This window comes from Zeus faber (assembly GCF_960531495.2).
Source record: "Zeus faber genome assembly, chromosome: 9".
NCBI classification, from domain to species: Eukaryota; Metazoa; Chordata; class Actinopteri; order Zeiformes; family Zeidae; genus Zeus; species Zeus faber.
In genome coordinates this window covers 1,359,076-1,385,995 of record NC_137197.1, presented here as the reverse complement: position 1 = coordinate 1,385,995, position 26,920 = coordinate 1,359,076, and the positions used below count along the sequence as shown (strand labels likewise).

The window sequence follows — 26,920 nt, the reverse complement described above, 5'->3', positions numbered from 1 at the left end:
TGCAGCTTGTGATGCTCAGTGTTTTCCTTCTGCAGCTTGTGATGCTCAGTGTTTTCTTTCTGCAGCTTGTGATACTCAGTGTTTTCCTTCTGCAGCTTGTGATGCTCAGTGTTTTCTTTCTGCAGCTTGTGATGCTCAGTGTTTCCCTTCTGCAGCTTGTGATGCTCAGTGTTTTCCTTCTGCAGCTTGTGATGCTCAGTGTTTTCTTTCTGCAGCTTGTGATGCTCAGTGTTTTCCTTCTGCAGCTTGTGATGCTCAGTGTTTTCTTTCTGCAGCTTGTGATGCTCAGTGTTTCCCTTCTGCAGCTTGTGATGCTCAGTGTTTTCTTTCTGCAGCTTGTGATGCTCAGTGTTTTCCTTCTGCAGCTTGTGATGCTCAGTGTTTTCCTTCTGCAGCTTGTGATGCTCAGTGTTTTCTTTCTGCAGCTTGTGATGCTCAGTGTTTTCCTTCTGCAGCTTGTGATACTCAGTGTTTTCCTTCTGCAGCTTGTGATGCTCAGTGTTTTCCTTCTGCAGCTTGTGATGCTCAGTGTTTTCCTTCTGCAGCTTGTGATGCTCAGTGTTTTCTTTCTGCAGCTTGTGATACTCAGTGTTTTGCTTCTGCAGCTTGTGATGCTCAGTGTTTTCTTTCTGCAGCTTGTGATGCTCAGTGTTTTCTTTCTGCAGCTTGTGATGCTCAGTGTTTTCCTTCTGCAGCTTGTGATGCTCAGTGTTTTCCTTCTGCAGCTTGTGATGCTCAGTGTTTTCCTTCTGCAGCTTGTGATGCTCAGTGTTTTCTTTCTGCAGCTTGTGATGCTCAGTGTTTTCTTTCTGCAGCTTGTGATGCTCAGTGTTTTCCTTCTGCAGCTTGTGATGCTCAGTGTTTTCTTTCTGCAGCTTGTGATGCTCAGTGTTTTCCTTCTGCAGCTTGTGATGCTCAGTGTTTTCTTTCTGCAGCTTGTGATGCTCAGTGTTTTGCTTCTGCAGCTTGTGATGCTCAGTGATGTGACTGAGCCACAGCCGCTCAGATTCAACGTCGTGTTTTCTGATAAAACGCAGGTGACGCTTGATGCTGTCAACGCTGTGTGCCGCCATGTGGGCGTGACGTCAGGTCCGTTATCTCAGTAAAATGTGGCGCGAAATCCAGGATTTCAATGTCGCGTCAAGTGGCAGGTTTTGTTTTTTCCGGATTTCACACGCGGCCTGAACGCAGCATCACTTCCGACTCCGCTGTGACGTATGCATTGTGCGACACCTCCCCGTCAACACGTGTCTTGCTGTGCGGCGGCGTCATGGCGCAGAGGAGCGAGCTGTGCTCCGTGTGGCTGGGGTCGGAGACCGGCATCCTGAAGGGGGTGAGCCTGGCCCGAAGACAGGCGTTCAACTTCACCGAGACCGGCAGCCTGAGCCGCGGCCAGGAGCTGCGGGTGCTGAGCTGGGGCGACGCCGCCGAGACGGAGCTGCTGCTGGGGGCCGTGGACGGCACCGTGCGGACCTTCAGCACCACCAAGGGGCTGTTCACCGAGAGCCGGCGCTGCGCGGAGCCGGACCACGGAGCCTTCACGGGGCTCGCTGTGGCCGGGTCCGCCCTGGTGACCTGCGTGGAGACGGGCCGGCTGCGGCTGTGGAAGGAGGAGGGCGGCGAGCCGGCGCTGGAGGTGGACGCCGGGCGGAACGTGTGCAGGATGCGGCAGAGCCCCGTGCGGAGCTCAGTGGTGGCTACCGGGGGGAAGGAGAACGGGCTGAGGGTCTGGGACCTGGAGCGGCCCGAGCAGCCCCTGTTCTCCGCCAAGAATGTACGCAACGACTGGCTGGACCTGCGGAGACCAGAGTGGGTCCGGGACATGGCCTTCATCCCGGGGTCCGAGAAGGTGGTGACCTGCACCGGACACCACGAGGTGAGAGGAGTGTCTGGGGAGGTGTAGATCCCATCTGTTAGACATGTAATTGAAACCGGAGACACTGGGACCAGCAGCTTCACTTCCTTGTCAACAAGTGTCAGACCAGGCTTTGTCGTTTAACCTCCGTCCACTAAAACCGTGTGTTGCGGTTGTTCCTTCAGGTCCGCATCTACGACCCGGCCGCCTCCCAGCGCCGGCCGGTCCTGGAGGCCCGCTACGGTGAGCACCCGCTCACCTGCCTGTCCCTGGCGGCCGGCGGGACCACAGTGGTGGTGGGGAACACGCAGGGCCAGGTGGCCATGCTGGACCTGAGGAAGGGGTTGGTCCACGGCTGCCTGAAGGGCCTGGCTGGCGGGGTGCGGGGCCTGCAGTGCCACCCCTCCCTGCCCCTGGTGGCCTCCTGCGGCCTGGACCGCTTCCTGAGGGTCCACAGCCTGGAGGACCGCACCCTGCAGCACAAGGTCTACCTCAAGTCCCGGCTGAACTGCATCCTCCTGGCCGGCAGGGAGCCGGAGGAGCCGGGCGGAGGGGAGGCGGTGGAGGCGACGAAGGAGGTGGAGGTGGAGGTTGACGAGGTGTGGAGCAATATGGAGAAGATCGGGACGGAGAAGACCAAGAGGAGGAGCGGAGAGCAGGAGGAAGAGGAGGGAGTGGAGAGGAAGAGCAAGAAGAAAAAAAAGAAGGCGGCGAAATCATGAACTGGAATGAACTGTTTTATTACGGTCGTTATTTTAATAATCGCACCAGACGAGCGGAAGGCTGATGCCCCACCCGGCCAGGATCCGAACGGGTTCTGGAACTGTCACAGAAACCGGTTTTCCCGTTGAACTGGAGCCATCCGTGTTGAAAGGATATTATTATATCATTATGCACGGCTGCAATACAAGAGGCGCAAATACTAAATGTCTACTTTTCCATATTGAAAAGCCAGGCGCGTGTGAAATCACTGCAGCGGGAAGAGTTTCCTCATCTTTATTACTTTTTATTGCCTCTAAAGTTGAAAGGTTCTGGTGTTTTGAATAAATGACCCTGTTTGTCTCAACACAGATGTTCCTTCACTCGATGGAAGACGTCACGGCAAAGGGAAACTGTGATAAAGTTCATCTTCTCCCTTTTATAAAATAAAAGCCAGATTCGGATTCAGCGCCACGTTGCGTCGCTGTTCAGAAGAAGGAGTCGAACTAAATACGAGAAATCAAGATTTTACTGCGCAAAAGCATCATGTTAACCTGGGATGGAATATGTTTTCTACAGCAGCAAATCCATCCCAAAATACAAGTCACATTCAGGAAGAAACTATTATGAATTATATAATATAGAAATATTCAACATATTCAGTTAAATTCATGAGTGATAGAAAGATAACGCAAAAACTAGTTGTATTAAAATATTAAACTTGTTCAGCAAACCAAAGTAACAGCAGCTAAATGTAACTTCATAACAGACACTGACATCCATCACAAAATGTTCAACAGATACTTTGCTTTTCATAGTAACTACATTTCAAACTTAAGATCTAGTTTTTTCATGTTTCTATATTACGATGTAAGACGTGTGTCGCTAGGATGAAAAGTCATCAGGGGCTTCGCCCGACCAGGCTCCAGCCAAACTGTCGACGGAGGAGGGTGGGGGCGCTGTATATACATGGTGCTGTGAAGAGCCCCCCCCCCCATCTAAAACATCCCTGCTCCCCCATCGCTCCCTCTGTGACGCTAGCGACTGTGCCCACAGCACACCGTGGCTACTTTAGCTATTCAGAAAACCCCTATCTAGGCTAGGCTAGCTGATCCCATCCACAGCCATGCATTGAGGTAACGCAGTTAGCATGCAGAACTAGAACATCAGTGACACTGGAATGTTTCAGAGAACTTCTGGTTGAAACATGTTTAACACTCTACTTCCTTTCCTCTGCACTCACATCCTGTTCTGCCTCTGTTTGGTTTCTATCATCAGCACAACTCAGACAAGAAAAAAAAAATCAGTTTTTCAGTGGAATGTCCCTTTAAAGCCTGTCAGTGGTAACAGCATGTTGTAACCATGGAAACCAGCAGCAATCTGCCCCTGCTCACAGCTGCTTCTATAATTGAAAATGGAGAACCCATGTCCTGGATCCACTGATCCACCACCGTCCTCCACCTTGGACGGTAACTTAGTGAAACTCTGGACCTTTTTTCATCGAACCTTCGCTGACTCATTCTGAGGGCTTCCTGTGTGGGCCATCCACTTCCTGTCCCCCTCCAGGAAGATGGCGACGGCTCAGCCGGTCGGGGTGATGCGACGCCATGTCGCTGAAGTCACGGAAAATGTCCTGAAAAGTCTGGTCGTCACCTACAATCAAGAACTGTTATGAGTGATTCAAAGGTCTCATGATGGACAAGATGAAGGTTGTGAAGCGGAGGCATCAGACGCTGCGTCGCAGCGTGAGGCGGCAGCTTCTGTGGCTTTCTACGCTGGGCTGCAATACATTTCAACCATTTAACCATATTTCATTTTTGCCAATTGTCAATTAGTTTAAATAAATATGAATTCATGAAATGTACAAACTAATAAATAAAAACAGCCGTCGTGTATATTCTAATGTCTGTTCAAGCGACATGGTGGACAGGATCAGGTCTCCATGGTAAGAGTGCGGTACGGTTGTAGTTACCGACGGCTCCGAAGGCTCCCTCCGACTCCCTCATCTCCTCGTTCATCCGGGCCATACGCAGCCTGCAGTACATTATTAACATTGTTCATATTATTAATACTATCAGTATTATTATTGAAGCACATGAGCGGTACAGCCACAACTCACAGGGTGACAATGTCGGCGTGGGCCGTTTCCACGGCGATGGCCAGCGGGTCCTGCCCCCTCTCGTCCACTGCGTACTGGTTGGCTCCTCTCTTCAGCAGCAGACACACCTGCCTGGCGGGGGCAGAGAGTCCAAACAGGAAGTCAGGTCCTCCAACATGGCTGTGTGTGTGCGTGTGTGTGTGCGTATGTGTGTGTGCGCGTGTGCATATGTGTGTGTGTGTGTGTGTGTGTGTGTGCGTGCACACCCGGTGTGTCCTGCCGTCACGGCGGTGTGCAGCGCTCCTCTTCCTCGTTGGTCTCTATGGTTGATGTTTGCTCCGTTCTGCAGCAGCAACTCGCAGGCCGACAGGGAGCCCTGGAAACAGGAAGTGGGATCAGGCTACTTCCTGACTAGATCAAAGTGGGCGGGGCCCGGTCAGCTGTTCGCACCCTGTCAGACGCTGCGATCAGTGCAGTTCTGTTCTCCTCCTCCGGGAGGCTCCCGTTCACCTCCGCCCCCTGGGCCAACGCTGCTGCCATGGCAACCAGGTCGCCGAGCAATGCAGCACGGTACAGACTCCGCCCCAGCTCCGCCTTGGCTTGCTCTGAATCCACAGCACACACCCACGCAGCGTTACTAACTAAAAGGTAACTAATGAGTCATTCATCATTGACTAATGAGTTAATAATCATTAACTAATGAGTTATTCATCATTAATTACTTACGGATGCCGTCACTGCTGCTTTTATTCACAAATCTCCTCTCCACATACTTTTCTTTGATCCATGTTTCCTTTTCGGGTCTGATCAGAGAGAAGCAAACAACAGATTGATTGGTTGGTTGGTTGATCAGTTGGTCGATTGGTCAGTTGGTTGCTGCTGGGAACACTGTAACATTGCGTGCTACACGGTTTGCTAAGACACCACATTGGACGCGACGTAGGAAATGATGCAGTCATTTCCCAGAGTGCATCAGTGCAGCGTTACTGTACCGTGGGCTGTCGGCGCTGGGTTTGACTCCGCCCTCCTCGGCGCAGCGAGCCTCGTAGATGCTGTTGATGACGTCGTTTCCCAGAATCCCCAGGAGCTAGGGAGTGAACACAGGAGTCAGCTGGTGGAGGGTTCAATTCTCATATCATGTCATATTTTCAATTAGATCATATTATATTATACAATCCTCTATTCCCTTTGGCTTTTGAGGCTTTCAGCAGAACCCTGAAGTCTGCATCACTTCCTGTGGAGCAGTATTACTTCCTGTGTACTATCCAGTACACAGGAAGTAATATTTCACCACATGCACTTTATCTTGTTTTAGTGACAAAGAAAAACCTTGAGTTTTGGTTAAAGTTCTGAACCTTCAGCTGTTCTGGATCCCACGAGTCCAACGTCAGAGAGCGGATCTTGGACAGATGGACGCCCAGACTCCTACAAGCATCACAGTCCACACATTAATACACATTCCAGTACTTTAATACAAGTACATAATACTGCTCTGGAGATTAACTTCTCCAGCAGAAGAAGTTACAAACTGAAGTCTCACACCTAAACAAACAATACCCAGGCGACCCCTTCATGCTATACTGCTTTTCATGTTATATTTCTATTTCACTGTAAATGTTCTGTATATTTTCTTATCTTGTCGATTTGATCTGTAAGTTATTTTGATTTAGTATTTCGATGCTAACTTGTACCTGTGTATTCCCGAGCACTCGATGCACACAGTGATTCCCAGGTTGACAGACGCCCAGCGCGGCTGTAGCTCTCCACAGTCGCAGCAGCGCTGGTTGCCAGTGGCCCCGAGGGCCACGCGCAGCGCCTCGGCCCTCTGGGGTGCAGGGCCGGGCTGAGGGTCCCTGCTGCTCAAGACTACGGGGGCCTCAGACTGCGTGGAGGACGAGTTGAAATAAGAGAAGATATCACTGGCCGATCAACTGTCGTCTGAATTGACGCACACTGAGCCACAGTGTCATTGTCCCAGTACATCCCAGTACATCCCAGTACATCCCAGTGCATCCCAGTGCATCCCGGTACATCCCAGTGCGTCCCGGTACATCCCAGTGCGTCCCAGTACATCCCAGTGCGTCCCGGTGCATCCTGGTACATCCCAGTACACCCCAGTGCATCCCAGTACATCCCAGTATGTCCCAGGACATCCCAGAGTCTCCCAGTACATACCTGTGCTGTCTGGCTCTCTGCTCTCTCTCTGTAAGCCTGATCGATGCTGCTCTGGACCGCGCTGAGCCACAGCTGCTTCAACTGCTCCGAGTCTGCCTGCAGGGTGCAGCACCTAGACACAGACACCCACCCCCACACACACAGTCTCAGTCTCAGTGTGGCTATGTCTCTCAGCTTCTCAGTCTCAGTGATCTGCTGCTGGTCTTACTGATCTTACTTCTGGACCGAGAGCAGCTCAAAGCAGAAGCGTCGGTCGGTCTGCTCCACAGGTTTGACGGCGCAGAGTCTGAGGTCCTGGAACAGGACCAGGACGTCCTCCTGGAAACCGTCCAACACCAGACAGTCAGAGACATGACCTCATCACCGCACAACCACCATACACCTGTTTTCCTGAAGGTACCTTGTGGGACTTCCTGTAGGTCAGCTGGTCGTCTTTAAGGGTAAACCAGCATCTGAGAAGTAGAAAAAGAAACGGTTTTGATGGATCATGGGGTAGAGCCTGCTAGCGCGCTGAAGTGTCCTTGAGCAAGATACTTAAACCCAGCTCTAGGTGGCTGCATCCAATAATTGTATGTCGCTTTTCACAATAGCATCTGCGTAAGGATGCTGTAAAATCGGCAATAATATTGTAGGAATAAAATAGCGGTAACATCGATAATTGTGAGTACACACAAGCAATACACAGTGTACCCTACGTGGCCTGTCATACACAGTTCAAGTCCCCAACCTTCAAGATGGATTCACGGCCAGACTGCGGCTTTAAAACAGAACCGGCCTCACTTAAAACTAAACAACAATAAGTAAACAATATTAACTCACACATGTGGGGATGGTAGCTCAGGAGGTAGAGCTGGTGGTCTAGTCATCTAAAGGTTGCTGGTTGGATCCCAGGCTCCTCCTGCTAGCATGCTGTAGTGTCCTTGAGCAAGACACTTAACCCCTCATTGCTCCTGATGGCTGCGTCCGTCGGTGTTTGAATAATTGTAAGTGGCTTTGGATAAAAGCGTCTGATCAATGACTAAATGTAACTCAATAGTGGTTTTGGATGCTGTATACAATTTTATTTTAGCACAAAATGATGTAGGCTATTTTAATGATATTATATATATTATCTTAATGTTATGAAACCAAACAATTAAAATAAAAACAAATTCTAATTAGACACACATAAGGAGACGGAGCTGAAGATCCCGGTCCCACTCTGATGAATTTATCATAAAATAATTGCCCGCCCTGGTCGACAGCCTCACAACTCCAGAGATTGGCCGTTTACTATCCCAAAATGCAGATGGCCAGCCCGAGCCTGCTGGAGTCTACAACTGTGTGTGTGCGCGTGTTGCACAGAGCCAGTTCATCACCCGTCTCAGTACCTCTTCCATGTTTTGCTCTTCTTCCTGGAGCGTTTGAACAGATAACCCTGTATGACGTCACCGTTCCCAGGACACAGCGTGACCGCTGACTCTCCTGATGCATCCTGTGCAAATTCACACAAAGTCACATGAGGACCATCATCCCACTGTGATAAGAGATCAAAAAAAAAACATAAAACATAACAAAATTCAATTGGGGTGAATTCCATGTAACTTGGGATTCAAGTTCAAGTGGTTATTTGTCACATACAGACGCACACGGTCATACATGCTGTATACGCAGTGACATGTCATGACACGCGGTGATAACGCACAATAAGCTCCATAAGATCATCAATCATCTAATTTGCATTCACACGGATGAGGATGTCGCATTTCACAAACACATTACATTGTCATCAAAAACCTCCAAACAAAGTAACACGGTGAGTTTATTTGAAATTATTTTATTTACAACCGTTGCACTCCACCCGAGACGAGGCTCAAAGGGGAAAAGTCCCTTCACCTGATGAGCTACAAAGTGGAGTGAACTTCCACACATCGTGCAGAGAAACACACACATTTTTACCAATGGATTGTCAATACCTTTCCATAACTTTTCCATAATATTTTACCCTATTTCCATGACTTTATAGGGGATATATGCAAAACTAAATGTTTTCAGTGCTTGTGCACATCCATGTGGGTCTGTGATGGACATACTAACAAACAAACTATAAAATAAGACGACTCTGTTTTTTGTGAGCTGCATGTTTCAGAAAACATGTCCTAAAACCAGCCCTTCAGCTTTGTGTGTCAGTGCTACGCAGCATCTCATAACTCCACACAGGAAGTGCTCTGTTGTTAGCTTTCAAAGCAGCACAAATCTTTTAAAAGAAAGAGGAATTAATACCAACTGTCCATGACAACAGCAGACGAGGGAAATGTATTTCTGTGTTCTGAAAAGAAAACCGTAGATGTATTTATTTTCCGACATTTCCTTAATTGAATTAAACCCAAATAAGACCCAAATCCCCACGGGGCTCCAAGCGCCGCACTGCTCCAGACACTGCGGTGAAAGTGGGAACAAACTTTTAAACGAGGCCTTATACATCTAATATGAGTGAAGGTTCAACAACTGGATGCTTATTGCTTATGTCTCGACTCAAAGTTTGTTCAGAAACAGTAAAAGTTTACAGAGAAATACAACAGAGCCCGGGGTAAAGCTCAAAGCCCATTGGCTCAGAACTAGGGGCTCTGCTGCTCATTTACAACTAAACTACACACACAGAGAGCAGCCTGTTTGGAACACTATGGACTAGAGGTACATTAGAATAGCCTGAATGCATAAACCGAGTGGTATGTTCAGCAAAATACTTCAAAAACATGTTTCTGGGACCTCAGAGATCAATATTAACTTCTGTAAAAAAGGAGCATAATTGGTCCACTTTAAGTAGTTAGAAATAAGTAGATGCGATTATGAGGCTCTTACTCCAGTGTGCTGACCCTAAGACACATGAAGTAGGGCGCAATTCCCAATATGGAGAGGTACGCACACTTTGTTTCCCCACAACTAACTTTTCGGCTATTCGGGAACCGTAGCGCTGAAAAGCTCACCGGTGTTAGCACACGAGCTGTATGAATAATGTGAGTCCATTGTCTTCCGTTCTCACATCACTTGAGCTGATAGCAGATCACTGGATGTGGCAACGCATTGGTTAAGCGTGGGTTGAAGTTGTCTGGCAGCTACACGCTTGCCGTGCTGGTGGAAGCGCTAACGTCATCCGGTCCGGCTACGGCAGCCGTGAAACACGTGCGGATGTTGGCTGAGCTGCTTTTTGGTTGTCTTGATTCCTTTTTCCCTTTAGCATGGCTGACCAGAGCCACTTCCCCCATGTTGCCATGAGCCTACACCCAGCGCAGCTAGGGTGTGGGCTAGTCTGCCTAGTCTGCCTCTCTCTTCAGCCATGTATTATATTTGTTGTTTGAAAGCCAAACATTATAAAACAGGCACTTCCCAGGCCTTTATGCGTCTAAGCAAGCTGCTGGGGCTTTGCTAACTTTACTTGCTCGTTAGACATTCCTGCCGCCAACTAGCTGCATACGCCATGTGTATCGTGTGATACTAGTCAAGTCTCAACGGTCACACAGCCTGTGCTCCATTTTAAATGAGTAAAGCGAGGAACGCATTTTGCGTAACGGACATGTTTTGGGATTTTTATGAACATATTTAAAACAATATCCAAAAACAGTGTTTATTCAAAACCTTTCCAAAACATTCTGTTAATTCCAAACCATTTCCAGGCCTAGAAAACAGTTTTTCCAATTTTATAACTTTTCCAGGAATTTCGTGCCCATGGGAACAGCAACATAATGTGCATCGTTCAGAAACCTGGAAAGAACCTGCAAGGACCTCCAACTGCAAACCTCAACACAACAACTGTGTTCTACATCTTGTGTCGGCCCCGGCTGGGCTCCTCCCGGGTCACTGCTGCTTACAGGGGTCTCCTCAAGGCCTTGATGCGGTTGTACACATAGTACTTAATGCTCTTCCAGTCTCTGTTCTTCAGGGCGTTCGGTTCCGCCCGTAAACACTGTTTGCAGTCCATGGCGCCTGGAACCTGACAGGAAGTGATGAAAGCCATCATCTGTGTCTCGACCGCCTTCACCTCCTGCTCCGTCCAGGTGGTCCTCCTACGCTTAGAGGGTCCCGGTTCTGAAAAGGACAGAATGGAAACAGAAGTTAAGCAGCTTTTAAAAACAAAAGCAGGGGGCGGGGGGGGGCGCGATCTAAAAACTACCTGGAGGCTTTAGAGCAAAGGGGTCACTACAGAGGGCAACATGTGGTTTTTTTGATCAGAATGACAAATATTACAATTAAGAAATCCAACGAATATATCAGTGTTTCTAATAGAAAACAGCACTACAGGATTCTAAAATCCACGGGTAGAAAACCCAGGTTCGGAAAGTAAACTTTCTCTGGGTGCACGGAGTGAGGTTTAGTCAAACAAGCAGGATGTGAGAGGAGCTCGGTGCTGGATATATATATATATATATATATATATATATATAGTCATTGATTGAAAAACAATGTGTGTTTTTGATAATTATGTGTGTTTTGTCACGTATGTCATTGCTGCTGCAACTGTGTAATTTCCCTTTGGGGATTAATAAAGTACCTTTATCTTTATTTTATCTCATCTTAAGTCACAGAGAAAATGAATTGGACTGAACGCGGTACAGCTTTTGGTTCCAAAGAGGTGAGCCTGTGTGAAGATGCATTAATGAGAATTAGTAGAGGGTTCTTGTATTGTAACAGCAGATATAATAGCCAGGACTTCTACTCTGTGAGGTAAGTGCTGGAGGTACGTAAGTTCAGGTAAGTTTCATTTAGGAGGATTTAAATGTATATTTAATACAACACAGTCAATTAATTCTATGATATAATTCTAGAACCAGGAATCGCGATTGTGGCGCCTCCCCTTGCGGCTGCCTGCGCGAGCACCTTGAGTCGATTACGCACATTTTGGTATTTTTTAGTATTTTTAGAGTTTATAGAGCACTCATGTATGACCGTATGTATATGTATGTGACAAATAATCTCTTGAACTTGAACTTGAATGCAGGATGCACTGTGCACGTGTTGGGTGGAGGATACAGACATACACGCATCCTCCTAGTAAACAGATGTGGAACTCAGGCCCAAATTCATTTTCATCACTATTTCATACCATTGAATAAGTGGGGTCCACCTTCGGCCAGAGCCCCGCCCCAGGCCGGGGATTCTTCTGGCCCTGGCGGTTTACGTTTGTGTGTTGATGACATCACTTCTTGATTATTTGCTGATGGTTCTGTGGGAGAATGCAGACATGAATGTCAAAACGGGAAAAAACTAAGTGACTCGCTAAGTGAGAATTAGGGCTGGGCCATACATGGATATTATCCCCATATATATTGTGATATGAGACTAGATGAAAGGATTTGGGATGCTGTAATATCATGATAAAGTCTAATTCTGTATTTCCCTGCTCTTAAGGACATGATTCTGCATGACCCAAGTCTTATTTTCGTGCGCCTCTTTTTCAACCCCGCCACAACTCTATACAACAGTTTTGCTCATGTTTTGAAAGAACACAAAGTAATTTGAACCCTCTAGAGCCCAAAATATAAAATGTGTATCTCCTGACAATCTAAGTTCAGACGTGGCCCCTCCTGCAGTGACACTGCCTTGCAACACAAATCAACTTGTCACAAATCACGCCAGAGGTTGCAGTTCTTACCCAGAAGAACACTTAATGAAACTTAATCCTGTTACACATTCCACTCAATTTGCACAATATGGTCTGGAAAGCTACATTCAAATATCCCACAACATTCACACCATTTTAAGCTACCCAGCATTAAATGATGTGCAACATCCAGGCGGACGGCCGTGCCTTTGATTTCAGCGATATGGATGAGACACCCTCTGCAACCATGTTGCAAAGGTCTCGTCGAGGTCACAGACACCTGCTGTGCTGCAGTCGTCCCAGTACGTGGAGGACTTTAAATACGGCATTACAGTAAACTTCATAGACTGTCTACTAAACACTTCCTCTACCAGCTTCGTCATAATATCCCAAACGAGCGACAACGGAACTAATGAACTGTACATTACAAGCTAGGGCACAATAACATTCAAAAATGATGAATTTTCATTTTAAATATCAGGTTTGTGCCACCTGGTTTGGACATCTGGTACCTTGATTTTCTGTTGGAACTTACCATCCAGAGCAAATTCATAGCATCCCTCCTGGGTGGTTAGAATCCTCTCTACAACGACAGTTCACACTGATTAACAGAGCATGACAAAGATAAGAGGTAGGAAGATATTGTTTGAATTAGATGGTTTTCATGTACCGTTTGCTTTGATATGGATTTCATCCATGTTTTTGCCATAGAACTCTGCCGTTCTCCCTTGCTCTAGTGCAAACAGAACTTCGCCGATCTTGGATAGTTGGAGAGCCTTGATAGGAGGACGATAATAGTCTTGATGGGTGTTGATGTCATGACCAAGGAACTCTGCTAGTTGCTCCAATTCAGTGGCAGTCAGGTTGAGGACTGTTGAAAGTGTTGCAACCTGTTGCCTCAGTTTAGGGATTGTGAGGGCCGCAGGACTTTTTGCCCCACAAGCCTTCGCAAAACCATGGAAACAATCAGTGCCACTGAAATGTGACATTTCCAATGGTTTGGCAAACACATATCTGTTCTCCTTAAGAACTCCACAAAGCTCCCTTTTCTCAATCAGTAATTCCAGTGTGTGAAGCATCTTTGGCGTCATCAGAATTGGAACAGGCCTTGGAATTTCTTCGCTGATGACAACTTTGGCAAAGTTTTGGCAAAGTATTTTTTCTACTTCAGAGAGGCACCAACCAATGTCATCATGAGGAACGGAGGTGTATCTGGACAGGAAGGCAGACAAGGCCAGGCTAGGAACCTCCTCCTCACGACAGCGGTTGAACAGAATTATCTGAGTCATACACACTTTTGCGAGAGTCGACCAGCAGTCGGTCGATGGTTCCAGAGACAACTCACTGATGCATTGGTCCTGCATGCGACTGAGAAACAGATGCATTTTTTGGACATCTGTTGTGAAGAGCATGACAGCGGGTGTATCCAACGTTGCTTGCTCACTGTTCTGAGATGCATGGACCAACTCTTTCCACCTTTGCTTATGGACTGTTTGAAAGCCAGTTGCTTTCTCCACCAGGTCGCTCTCATTTCTGATCAAAGCTTTAGCTTTTACAAGTTTACCAATTGTTGACAAGATGGTCTCAAGTTTACCTACGAGAGATTGAGTTCTATACTTTTGCATTTTGTCGTTGTACCCACATGCTAATTTGACAGCCTTGATCATCTCTGTGTATTTTTGTGGGTCTATTAACTCTTCCATGCTACGAAAGGAGGTGACTTTCCTTGCACTGATCAGCAGTCTTCCCATGTCTCGCATCTTCCGGTGGACAAACGCTTGGATTCTAGCAGATGTCCCACGTTTGTGTAGCATGTGTCCCCCAAACTGCATGATGACACAGTCTTTTTTGATAACATCTGTGATGTCATCCTGAGTCATGGATTTGATTATTTTCTGTATATTTCTAGTTATGTGTGCTGGAAAAGGGCTTGTGAAAGCACAAAGGGATTGGGCATCACCTCGGCCAGGCTCTTTGCTTATGCACTTCGGGACGCAGTTACAAGTTTTCAAATGTCGCCAGAGGTGCTTACTCATGAATAATCCTCTGCAATATGCACAATGCATGAAGTCCTCTGCCTTTCCTGTTTCAAAAGGTTTTTTGGCAGGAACAAGTTCTCCTTTCCCCGACTCCAGAACAGATGCATTGTGTTTATAATTCCCTTTCTTGCAAATGTACTGTAAAAGAGCTCTTCTCTCCTTGGAACCCTTCGGGAGACTACAAGCTTTTGAAACTTCCGGCATCTCAGAATGCGTTCGTGCCAAATGTCTCGCAATCTTCTTTTGAGGTTTCAAACAATAAAAGCAATAATGCCTCTTGTACAGTCGATTACCAATACTCTTTCTCGTATATCCACCGATTACCACACCTTCACCATCCACATTGTTCCGATTTGAAATTGGGTCCCGGCCTTCTCCCGTGGTGTCAAAAACAGAGTAGGTAGTCCCTGCTTCCAGGGCTTTTGGAGTTGTGTGGTGCCAGGCAGAGTCAGTGGATCCATAAGACTCATTGAGGGACCAATGTTTTGATGTTTGGGGGGAAGCACTACTGTCTGATTGACTGCCTTCACTTTGGCCTCCCTGTTCTGGAACATAGTCACCTTCACTGTCCGTGTTAGAGTCCTTTGAATATTTAGGTTCCAAATCTTTACTCTGAAAGAAAGAAAAAAAAGAAAAAAAATACAAGATATGAAATAGAACTTTATGTGGCTCCCAAAGAAAGCCTAATGATGAAATCCAGTATTTCTCAATCCAGTCCTCAAGCAGGCAAACTGACATTGACCAGCTTTGGTGTCAAGGTTCACAGACTACAGGGTGTAGACAAAACAACAAACACATAGCAATCAATATTATGGACCTAAAATGAGTAGGGCTACCCTTTGCCTTCAGAAGAGTTCAGAACTGTCCTAAACTGTGTGTAGTGAAATATTGTGCCATTCTTAATGAAGATAGGCCTCCAGTTCATTTGAGGGACAAAGGAGGAGGAAAACTAAATCCCACTCTTCGCTCCTGAACTTCCCATAAAGCTTAAGTGATGTTCAGATCAGATTATTAGGGAGGTAGTGCTTTTACTTTGACTTGACTTTTTTTTTTACAAGTCACCCTTATGAAAAGTCACAATGATACAGCTAAATTGACAACCAACCGACAATATGTTTCACCACTGCAGCGACAGTTGTAAATGTAATTTACTTGCTGAGATGTTCTCCTTTTCATGTTGCGTTCATGATATTTTGCCCACCCCTTATATTTAAAAAAATTGCCTTCAGAATAGTCATTCCTTTACCTGCTCATGGGCTTCCTCTGGTGCTCCAGTATTGTGTTCATCCAGCTGACTGTTTGAGCAGACTGACAGAATGGAGTCCTCCACGCACTTTGTGGGTGTGCATAGAGCCTGGGCTTCGGGTCCATCAGGCTCGCTGATCACAGATCCAGCAATGAATTTGCATTTTTTCAAGTGTTGCCAAAGGTGTTTTCTGCTGAATAATCCCATGCAATACGCACAATGTATGAAGTCCTCTGCTGTTCTGGCATGAGGAGGTTTTTTGGCAGGAACAAGTTCTCCTTTCCCTGACTCCAGGACAGCTGCATTGTGTTTAAAATTTCCTTTGTTGCGAATATAGTCTAAAAGAGTTTTTCTCTCCTTGGAACCCTTTGGGAAACTACAAGCTTTAGAAACTTCTGGCATTTCAGAATGCTTTTTCTCCAAATGTCTCGCCATCTTCTGTTGGGGTTTCAAACAGTAAAAGCAATAATGTCTCTTGTACAATCGATGACCATTGCTTTTCTTTGCATAGCCACTGATTACCACACCTTCACCGTTCACATTGTTGAGATTTGAGATGGGGTCTCTGCCATCCGCCATGGTGTCAGAAACGGAGTCAGTGGATTGATAAGACTCATTGAAGGACCAATGTTTTGATATTTGGGGGGAAGAACTACTGTCCGATAGGATGCCTTCCCTGTCGAGTCCCCGGTCTGGAGAAAGGTAGTCTTCAACATCTTCATCTGAATTGTCCGATGCACAATAATATTTGGAAAATGGGTCATTTGTCTAAAAGGAAAATACAAACAAGGCAATTAAGATTTTGTAATAGTCAATCAGCACATATGACAATAAATAATCAAATCAAGAAATAAAATATTAAAAGGGACTCGGCATTAAAATGTACCAAATTAATTATTGTTACCAGATCTTTAGCATTACCTCTTGGCGAGACTTAAGCTGCTTTCACACATGCACTGCAACTCTGAAATTACCCAGCCTACACCCGAGTACAACGTCTGTATAACGTCCGATTGAGGGGTATGTGTGAACAGAGCAGGTGATTGTCCGGATCATTCACAGTGAGCGAGTGGGCGCTTATTATATTGTGCTGCAGTAAATATTGCTGGGATGGATACAAGCAGGTGATTGAGGGGCCTATGATGGGTGTGAGATGATATGCTGTTACATTTTATTCAGCTCACGAACAAGAAATTACTATTGGCAATAATTGCATTAATGCGCTCTACCAAACATTTAAATAAAAAAAACCCAAGGACATCATAAAACTTAAATTTCAATTTTTTTGCATCATCTTCTTTCGGCTACTCCCGTTAAAAATAAAACATCACATTTAAGTCCAAATTTGGTCTGAATACGGAATTTGCTATGAGACTCAATAGAGCATTCAGCTGTATATAGATTTGTATTTGTATGTAATTGTATTCCTATTTTTATTTTTTATTCTTACTTTATTTTTTTCTATTTCAACTATGCCCACCACAGTCTCTGGAGTTTGCCAAAAAGCATTTCACTTCATGTTGTACAGTGCAATAAATCTTTGAATATTGAATCTACATTGATTATTAGGTCCTCATTAACAGCTGGCTTGGAGTTTGCCACGACACCTAAAGGACTGCCGAGAAACAAGACTATCTGGTCACTTAGGGCTACAATGCCAAGCGTCATGTCTGGAGGGCCTGAATATTTTGCATGTGATATTTCCCGTTATTAGTTTTTTTGGATGAATTTGCAAACATTTCTTACAATCTAAATAATTATTTTGTTTGTTGGAAGACCCCACAGTACAAACACATGTAGAAAGGAGTAAAGGCATCTGAACACTTGCAGTGGCGTGCAGTCCTACTGCTGCCTGACCAGGACAGCCAACATTACATTTCCTAGCAGTCAGAAATCAAATGATCTCTGTGAGAATGTGACTATTATGAACATGATCAAATTCCGATAAACGCTTAATGGCTGCCTTTACATTGACCTTGTATTGGCACTGTTCGCATGTGGATTGCGTTTTGTTTTATTTGTCCTCTATTTGTATTCAAAATAAAAAGTTACCTGTTGACATGTGTTCTGTTCACGCCCCTGTGGACCTGAACAAGTGGCTTCACTTGGCTCATCCTTCACGTCCAAAACACCGTCTCTGTCTCCAATCTGTAAACAGGTAAGTGAATCCTTTCACTCCGCTTTGCCACAACAGAAGTGCTTTAAAATACATTCTGAACATTTCAACTGAAAATAGAAAATGTGAAAAAGCTAACTGTTGGGTTGGTTGTTTTGCATGAACTAGAGTCAGAAAGAATCCATTTTCACCAAGCGCTGTAATACTGAGAGACTCATGCACTTATTGTTTCAATGATCTTTAATACAGTTAAAGTGGCTGACAGCTGGAGTAAAACATCCTTATCGACAATGGAAAGTTCCTGGTACAGTAGGACATTAATGTTGGAATTAAAAGTTAATTTTACATCTTCATGCCCGTAGTTCTGACAACTTGATTTCAGCATTTGATAAGATGCAACATTGACGGCGTTGCCGTGATTGCTGAAAGGCAACAGAGTCATATTCTGTCAATATGACAGCTATCAGTGACAAAAGGGTCTGTCTCTAGTTCATGGGAAACAAATATGTATTTATTAAAAAAAAATAATAATAATAATAAAAAAAATAACTTTCCCTCAAATTTTAGTTTTATAGAAAACAGTGTAACCCCATCTAATGCATTAGAACAGACCAACTCAGCACACTGGGTTCAGGTTGAACATCAGGTTATCTACTAATCATTCCATTGGTCTTGTCTGGCTCACAACTTTTATAATATTCAACAAAAAAATGGTTTCGAAAAAAATTAATAAAATAAATAAAAATAAAAATGGACATTCTATAGTAAAAAAACAAGAACAAAAAAAGATATTGCCTTTCTCTTCTTTTCAAGCAACCGGAGGAGGCTCCTTCCACCTGAAACCGTGAAGTGTGTGTTAATAAAGACTCAACGCAGACAGTCATGGAATGTGATGGACTGTCCCCTAGAGGGCGCTACAGTGAACAGAGTTATTAGTAGTTATTATGCTCATCATGTTGTAATGCTGCTGTGGCTTTAACTTTCAATAGCAAACATAGATTTAAATGAAAGTTCGTTCATTCTCAGTATTTAAAAAAAAAAAAAAAATTGCTAGAGATCTCTTTCCACAAAGAAAATGTAATATGTAACAAGCATGTAAATGGAAAAGTTGATCGTTTTTCATTTCAATATGTCATTTTATCAGTTAGTAAAATTATATCAAATGTGCTTACCTTATGTTCCGGTAAATCCCCAGACCGAATTCCATGCGGTAGAAAAGACCTTACATGACTCGGAGAAAAGTGTGCACACAGTTAGTGCCGATTTCAAGACGAGTCGATTCTGACCCATGTTCGTATGTCAGCAAATCTCGATCGTTTTAAAGGGAGGTACATGCATGTACAGCTGTAAAACACAGCCCATTTATATTTCCTCTATGTAACATCAGTAAGGACCCCCACCAAAAACATGCACACATCATGGTCCGACCAGTGATGGGCGTATGGAAGCAGGTCCCCGGGTGTTGTCGAATGCTGCCCACTGCTCCTGGCTGCCCCCCCGGCGGAAGGGAAGCCAGGACAGTGTGTGTGTGTGTGTGTGCGCATGTGTTGTAGTGTGGTGTGTCGTGTGATGATTAAAGATTCTTCTACAGTGCTAGCTTATAATCCATTGACTATCTGTTTTATACTCACTGCCATGATCGTTTTTAAGGAACAAAACTGTTCTCATAGTGGAATTTATGTCATTATCGAAGAGGAAATGGATATTTTTGTCCTCAGGAGGTGTTTTAAGATACATTCACACTGAAAGTCTTCATGCTCAGTTCTGATTTATTGCTCAGATCCAATTTTTTTGTTTGACTGTTCACATTATTCTTTAAATGTGGCCAATATCAGATTCTAGAGTGAACGGGTCACTGCCCTGAACTGACCTGCATGCGCACAAGTAACAAAGACATCACACGCAGCACGCTGTCGAGCGGAAGTAAACAGGGCAAGCAAATACACGGTGGTTGTCGGGCGGCGTAGGACCGTGTACCTCGCCTCAAGCTCGCGGATAAAATCTTTGAATCCAGACAGGGGCACAGTGCTGTTTTGTTTCCTTCAATAAGGAAATAAGACATTTAGTCAAATAAAATAAAAACACAATGTCCGATTGACATTCTGTGCGCTGCGATCCAGTCCGTGATAATAAGAAGGTGCCCCTGCTCGAGAGGATGTGAAAGTCCCATGAATTCCAATTTGAATGTTGAGACTGAGGTCGCATTGAAAATAAATATCATAAAAAAGAAAAATAAATAATATTGAATAAAGAAATCTGAACTGGATCTGATTTAGGAGATCAGATTCCATGATCTGTGATTTTTTCTGCTCACACTGTCATGAAAAAACCCCAAAACAGATCAGAGTGACATGTGAGCAAAGAAATAACAAACAAATCGTATTTTGGCCTTATTGGCCTGCAGTGTGAACGTAGCCTTAGTCTCAACAAGGTAAGGACTGTGTTAGATTACTTGGACTCAAAACAGTTCCGAAAGTCATAACAATATCAGACCTGCCAAGCTGGAAAATAGTGTGAGTACCACAACAGTGTATCAGGGAGTCTCTGTGGTGTTTGAGTGACTGCAGCTAAATGACTCCATCGTTATTCACACCGTAGCGTCTGGTAACAAGGATCACATCATCGTATGGAAGCTACTCCAGCTAACTATACACAGTATATACATTCATATAGTAACACTATACACAGTATATACATTCATATAGTAACACTATACGCAGTACATACATTCATATAGTAACACTATACACAGTATATACATTCATATAGTAACACTATACACAGTATATACATTCATATAGTAACACTATATACAGTATATACATTCATATAGTAACACTATATACAGTATATACATTCATATAGTAACACTATACACAGTATATACATTCATATAGTAACACTATAGGCAGTACATACATTCATATAGTAACACTATACACAGTATATACATTCATATAGTAACACTATACACAGTATATACATTCATATAGTAACACTATACGCAGTATATACATTCATATAGTAACACTATACACAGTATATACATTCATATAGTAACACTATACACAGTATATACATTCATATAGTAACACTATACACAGTATATACATTCATATAGTAACACTATACACAGTATATACATTCATATAGTAACACTATACACAGTATATACATTCATATAGTAACACTATACACAGCATATACATTCATATAGTAACACTATACACAGTATATACATTCATATAGTAACACTATACGCAGTATATACATTCATATAGTAACACTATACGCAGTATATACATTCATATAGTAACACTATACACAGTATATACATTCATATAGTAACACTATACACAGTATATACATTCATATAGTAACACTATACACAGTATATACATTCCTATAGTAACACTATATACAGTCAAATAGTAATACTATATAGAGTATATACATTTATATAGTAATACTATACACAGAATACCCATTCTTATAGTAATACTAAAAGCAGGATACACATTCTTATAGTAATACTATATACAGTATACACATTCATGTCATTAGGATAGTCCTTAAATGCATCATGTGGTAAAGTACTCAACATGTTTACCAACTAGAGATGTACTGACTGTCATTTTCTTGCTGATTCCTATTTCTGATTTCTTCTGTCTGACCTGCAGATTCTGATCTGCTGTACGTTAACGACAAATACATCATGTGATCTGATCACGCTCACGTGATTGGACAGCTGCACATACGGACTACGCTGCACTTTTCAGTGAGCGCGATAGGGAGGAGGCTGATTTTGACACTGTGTTTATTGTTCATCATTCACTGTAGAACAATAAAAGAAGATGGAACCGTCACCGAGTTCCAATAAAACAGAACATGGACGGTCACCAAGTCCAGTAGAATTCAACCTGGAACTGGACACAACACACAACTAACATGGAAATGTCCAGTTCAAACTTCAAATTAAACTCTGTCTCACTTTAAGCGCAAATATACATTTATACTAGATTTATATTGCACTTTGCAAATAAATTGCAATTATTACAAAAATAATAATAAGAGACGAGCGACTCTTATCAGCGGTTCACTGAAGTCCTCCTTCCCTCACTGTGCATGAAAGCAACTGAATCAAATGGAAGGACTGGTTTTACTGAGTGACTCGTCAAGAACCAAGTCTGAAAAAGAGTCAAACTTTTCATCCTGAGCTGAGCTTCACAGTGACAGCGACAGCGACGGATCGGTGCATCTGGAGTTTTAAATGTTAACATGACGGTGACATTTTAGTGCTTGATTATAACTCTCCCACTTGGCAAGGCAGCGTTACAGCTCGGTGGATAATCACTGATGTTGAGTGAGGGGAGAGGGAGGCTTACAGAACCACAGGTCCTAGCATCTGCTCCAATACCAGGATGTTGTTTAAATACCCAATACATGTATCAAACGATGTTCATTGTTGATCAAAAACTGATGCAGTACTGCAGATGGAACGCAGTAGACCAGCACGGGGGGGGGGACATACCCGGAGATAGGGAGAGGTGCTATGGTGATGACAACAATAAAATATATTAAACGAAATGATTTAGTCTCTTATGTGTTCTGTTATGTGTCTTATTGTGTTTCCATAATTTTAGTAATGTTTAATACTTTTAGTAGCTTATCGTTGTCTATATCTGCACCAGACTTGATCTGCTACGCAACATCCAACTCGTCAGTCAGGGAGGACGGCAAAAAGTTTAAATAACTAACTCGCACAAAGAGGGGTCGTAAATACTCCTGGACACACGAACCAGCTTCTCAACTTCAACTTCTACATTTGAAAATGAAATGAGGGGAAACATTCCTCGCCACAAAAACTGGGAGGGGAGCGACGTGGTGTAGGTCCCCTGGCGATGGCATCAGTTTTTTTGTGTTTTATTTGTTTGTTAAGGTTAACAACTATCGATTAAGGAAAGTCCTTTGAATTTGCATTCCTCATTGACATGAACTGTTTTGAATTTATTATTTGCTTTTGATAACCAGGTATTTAAATATTTGCATTTTAAGGAATTTGTTCAAAATTCAAGCCGATTCCTAAACTAAAGATAAAAAAAAATCAAGCATACTCAAAACATTCCAGACTTTGGGAGGAACCAGGTTTTTACTTGTACAGAAACTTAAAAGCAGTGACTCCCTCTGGCGTCTTGGAATAAATCCTAAACACAGATTGGATCTAGATGTGGTGATGTCATGTCCAGTACAAGTCAACACCACCTCATACTATTTTGGATTACTTATTATTTTTGACAGAGCAATTTCCCTCCGGGAATAAATTAAGCATCCCTCTAGCCACAGTTGAGTGACTCCAGGTTCCCAGAATGCAGCAGAAACACTCCACCAGGGACCAGGACAACCTGCTCAGGTGGAGCCTGTTGCAAAGTTAGGGAAGACTTAGCGGAGGACTTACTCGCTGTTGGACCAGAAGGTGTCGGTTCTCCAGATCTTTCCGTTGGACGCCGCACTCTGCTGACAGTTGCGAGAGCTGCAACACAAGGGGAGCCACTAGGAGTAACTCTGGTGTAAGTACTCATTTCACAGTAACTGAGTAGCTTTGTTAGAGGTACAATAGCGTAGAGGGAGGTAGAGAAGAGGTAGCGTACAGTGGGGTGGAGTAGTGGTAGCGTTATAGCAGAGTTGTAGTAGAGGGGGTCCTACCTGCGTTGCCATGGTTTTCATGGTGGGCTCCAGGTCTTTGAGCAGGTCGAACCCCTGGTGGAAGAAGGTGTACTGCGCGTGGTAGTAGGAGAACACCTGCAACCGCACACAGAAAGAAATACTCCAAGACTACTACTGGTACACTCACTACTCAAAGTACTACTTTGATGACTACTACCCCTTTAAACAGTGAGTAGATACTGAGTAGAGTTCATATTCTTTCTTGTTGAACGGGGTTCAAGCATAATGCACCGGATGAAGGAATTTTCTACACCAATCACAGTGCTTGTATTTCAAATGTTGGATTTAATGTCCTTAGAAGTTTTGTGAAGACATTAAATCCTACGTGTGTTCATTGTGAGGGAGTAACACAGAGATATTCAGGTGAAGACTGATCTATCATTACTATCATTAAAATGACATTTAATAACCATTTGAAAAGTCTACCACAGAAGGTGACATTCAACATGTGTACTTACAGAATTCAAGATGTCCACCTTCTGCTGGATCTTGAAATTATTAAGCTGAAAGAGAAAAACAAACAAATGCAAATTATTTAGCATCCAATGTAAGAATGCAGTAAAGATGACAATTCCTGAGTGAACGTGATTCCCCTGGGGGTCAGTAGGCGGCTCCACCTGCAGGCAGTAGTCAAGGGCAAAGTGCTGATAGCATTTCCTGGTGGCTAGCAGCAGGTGGCTAGCGCGCTCGGCGTCCGGCGACTTGAGGCGCGACACCTGAGCGCTCTTCAGAGCCGCTGCCTCCAGGTCCTCCCCAATACGAACAAACTCCCTCCTGATCTCCCCCAGCTGGGGGAGGAACCTGCACACACACACACACACACACACACACACACACACAAACAATCAATGTTGGTCTGAAATAAAACCTGAAACTCATTGAGGTGCATTACCTTCACGTGTTTGTGTGTGTGTGTGTGTGAGTGTATGATATGTGTATGATGTGTGTGTGCGTGCGTACTGTGTGAACAGGCTGGTGAGCTGCTGGTTGACGGCTCTCTGCGTCTGATCAAACAGCATCTGAGGACCGAGAAGAACACATCACATAACACAGCAATAAGAAGGTGAAGCTACTGTGTGTGTATGTGTGTGTGTGTGTGTGTGTACTCACAGTGTGGAAGTTGAGCGTCTCCTGCAGCGCCTGGTTCAAGTGGTTCACACAGTTCTGAGTTCAGAAGAAACATGTACTTTAATGTCAGCTGAACAAACAGCACTGATTGGGATTTGTCAAAACTGTTTCTATGAGTGGCAAATAGTTCGATTTTTAGATACTAAACAATTAACCAATAGATTATTATGAACTGCATGTTTTGGCTCATTGGTTCAACAGACATAGGCAGTGTCACTTTAGCAAATAACCAAACAAAGATTTAATCTAATTATTTGTATAAAATGATCCAATTGTTCTGAAAGACGGTGAGTTCTAGAACTGAGTTAATGTCTCAGTGTCCGTGTGGCAGAGAATCTCACGATGTCTAAGATGTTGATATAGAACGGTACAGTCAGGCCCGCCCCTCGTACCGCCACGCTGCTGTCCTTGCCATGGAAGGTGGAGAACTCGGTCAGGCCGGAGAGGAACAGCTGGTTGGCTGCGGTGTACGACTTCCCGGCCTCCACCATCTTACTGCAGAGCTTCATCACCTGATCGGACAGAGGGTCAGACCTTATTACCAATGCCCCCTGCCCACCTTTGGTTACTCATCAGAACGTGGGGCGGGGCCATATACATGTATGGTAGAATATCAGTGTTGTGAGAGAGACTGGATGCTGTCTGGGATCCTGGTCACATGGTGGTTTAGTTAAATGCCGTCTTTAAGGAGCGTTACAGTAACCTTATGTCGTGTTCTGAACTTCACAGACTGTTCTATCAATGGTAAGAATATCCACATCAGTAATGATCGGTTCTCTAATACCTCTCCTGTGTAAATATGTTGTGGAAGCACCAACAGTCATCCCCAAAACGCAGTCAAATGATCACTATGGCGGTAGTAAACAGCAGTGGTAACAGTACCTTCTCCACCTGGGACTCTAGGTGAGACACCTCCTGCTCAGCCAGCTCCAGGGTCAGTCTGCAGAGGGACAAGTCAGTCAGTACAACCAGCTTTAAATAGTTCATCAAGTTCAACTTGAAACCAACTGACCTGAAGACAGGAGAGTCCTGGGTGCACTCCTCAAAGTCCAGACAGACTTCCATCGTTCCACAGGTTCCACTGACGGCTTCTCAGCAGCTGTTCGGGGGGGGGGGGGACTCGGGAAAAATGGACTGGAACTAAAGAGGAAGGTTCTTCAGTGAGAACAAAACAAAAGGCCAAACAGCCCAAAGAGCTGTTAGCTTACATTCTATTTGGATTTCATTTCATTGATTATTCCACAGCTAGGCTAACCGGAAGTCAGCAGCTAGCTTTACGGAGCATGGTGCAGTTTGAATAAAGATTAAAAATAAAAGATAAAGCGCTCTGTAAGTCCTCTGGTGCTAAGCTAATGGCTAGCAGCAGCTGAACGTGGTGTGGCTTAAATAAAGATTTAAAACAGATAAAGCGCTCTGTAAGTCCTCTGGTGCTAAGCTAACGGCTAGCAGCAGCGGTCTGGAGGCTCGGGTTCTACTTCCGCTGAACATCCGCTTTGAGGGCTGAGCGGCGGGAGGAGCTCTGCCCCTGGCGGCCTGGAGGAGAAGCAGCCCTCGAATAATACTAGTACATCAACACTGAGCAGCTGCTGCCACACAAACACAAACACAAACACACAAACACAAACACACAAACACACAAACACAAACACACAAACACAAACACACAAACACACAAACACACAAACACACACACACAAACACAAACACACAAACACACAAACACACAAACACAAACACAAACACAAACACACACAAACACACAAACACAAACACAAACACAAAAACACAAACACAAACACACAAACACACAAACACAAACACACAAACACACAAACACAAACACAAACACACAAACACAAACACACAAACACAAACACACAAACACACACACACAAACACAAACACACAAACACACAAACACAAACACAAACACACAAACACACAAACACAAACACACACAAACACACAAACACAAACACAAACACAAAAACAAACACAAACACACAAACACAAACACACAAACACACAAACACAAACACACAAACACAAACACAAACACACAAACACACACACAAACACAAACACACACAAACACAAACACAAACACAAACACAAACACACACACACAAACACAAACACACAAACACACACACAAACACAAACACACAAACACACACACAAACACAAACACAAACACACAAACACAAACACAAACACACAAACACACACACAAACACAAACACACAAACACAAACAGACACA

General features: G+C 44.1%; 3 protein-coding genes across 3 annotated transcripts; 1 reads left to right on the top strand and 2 right to left on the bottom strand.

Moving 5' to 3' along the window:
- Positions 1–1,270: 1,270 nt before the first annotated feature.
- Positions 1,271–3,010, top strand: wdr74 (WD repeat domain 74; the record flags this gene model as incomplete). Its single annotated transcript, XM_080006274.1, has 2 exons — positions 1,271–1,876; positions 2,041–3,010. 2 exons carry the CDS (start codon positions 1,271–1,273, stop codon positions 2,575–2,577), a joined length of 1,143 nt encoding a protein of 380 aa, XP_079862400.1. The 3' UTR covers positions 2,578–3,010.
- Positions 3,011–3,064: 54 nt separating this feature from the next.
- Positions 3,065–25,766, bottom strand: LOC307235158 (arf-GAP with coiled-coil, ANK repeat and PH domain-containing protein 2). Its single transcript, XM_080007156.1, has 22 exons — positions 25,671–25,766; positions 25,541–25,598; positions 25,051–25,170; positions 24,641–24,694; positions 24,491–24,549; positions 24,148–24,331; positions 23,989–24,033; positions 23,510–23,605; positions 23,262–23,336; positions 8,198–8,301; positions 7,228–7,279; positions 7,045–7,145; positions 6,828–6,939; positions 6,344–6,534; positions 6,008–6,077; positions 5,645–5,739; positions 5,379–5,455; positions 5,103–5,257; positions 4,919–5,028; positions 4,674–4,784; positions 4,527–4,588; positions 3,065–4,207 (listed from the first exon to the last, which is right to left on the bottom strand). The coding sequence occupies exons 1-22, from the start codon at positions 25,721–25,723 to the stop codon at positions 4,071–4,073; spliced, it is 2,121 nt and encodes a 706-aa protein (XP_079863282.1). The 5' UTR covers positions 25,724–25,766; the 3' UTR covers positions 3,065–4,070.
- LOC307235154 (uncharacterized protein) lies at positions 10,494–14,074 on the bottom strand. Its single transcript, XM_080007149.1, has 4 exons — positions 13,076–14,074; positions 12,941–12,988; positions 11,908–12,027; positions 10,494–10,892 (listed from the first exon to the last, which is right to left on the bottom strand). The coding sequence occupies exons 1-4, from the start codon at positions 14,070–14,072 to the stop codon at positions 10,672–10,674; spliced, it is 1,386 nt and encodes a 461-aa protein (XP_079863275.1). The 5' UTR covers positions 14,073–14,074; the 3' UTR covers positions 10,494–10,671.
- Positions 25,767–26,920: the final 1,154 nt, after the last annotated feature.

Excerpts from the sequence above, each read along its gene's own strand:
- LOC307235154 (XM_080007149.1), bottom strand. The coding sequence starts at position 14,072 with ATGATCAAGGCTGTCAAATTAGCATGTGGGTACAACGACAAAATGCAA. Across the intron at positions 12,989-13,075 it reads AATCCATATCAAAGCAAACG|AGAGGATTCTAACCACCCAG; the intron begins GTACATGAAAAC and ends CTGTCGTTGTAG. Across the intron at positions 12,028-12,940 it reads CTATGAATTTGCTCTGGATG|AACCATCAGCAAATAATCAA; the intron begins GTAAGTTCCAAC and ends ATTCTCCCACAG.
- LOC307235158 (XM_080007156.1), bottom strand. The coding sequence starts at position 25,723 with ATGGAAGTCTGTCTGGACTTTGAGGAGTGCACCCAGGACTCTCCTGTC. Across the intron at positions 23,337-23,509 it reads TGAAAACCATGGCAACGCAG|CTCTCGCAACTGTCAGCAGA; the intron begins GTAGGACCCCCT and ends CTTGTGTTGCAG. Across the intron at positions 5,258-5,378 it reads AAGCAGCAGTGACGGCATCC|AGCAAGCCAAGGCGGAGCTG; the intron begins GTAAGTAATTAA and ends CTGTGGATTCAG.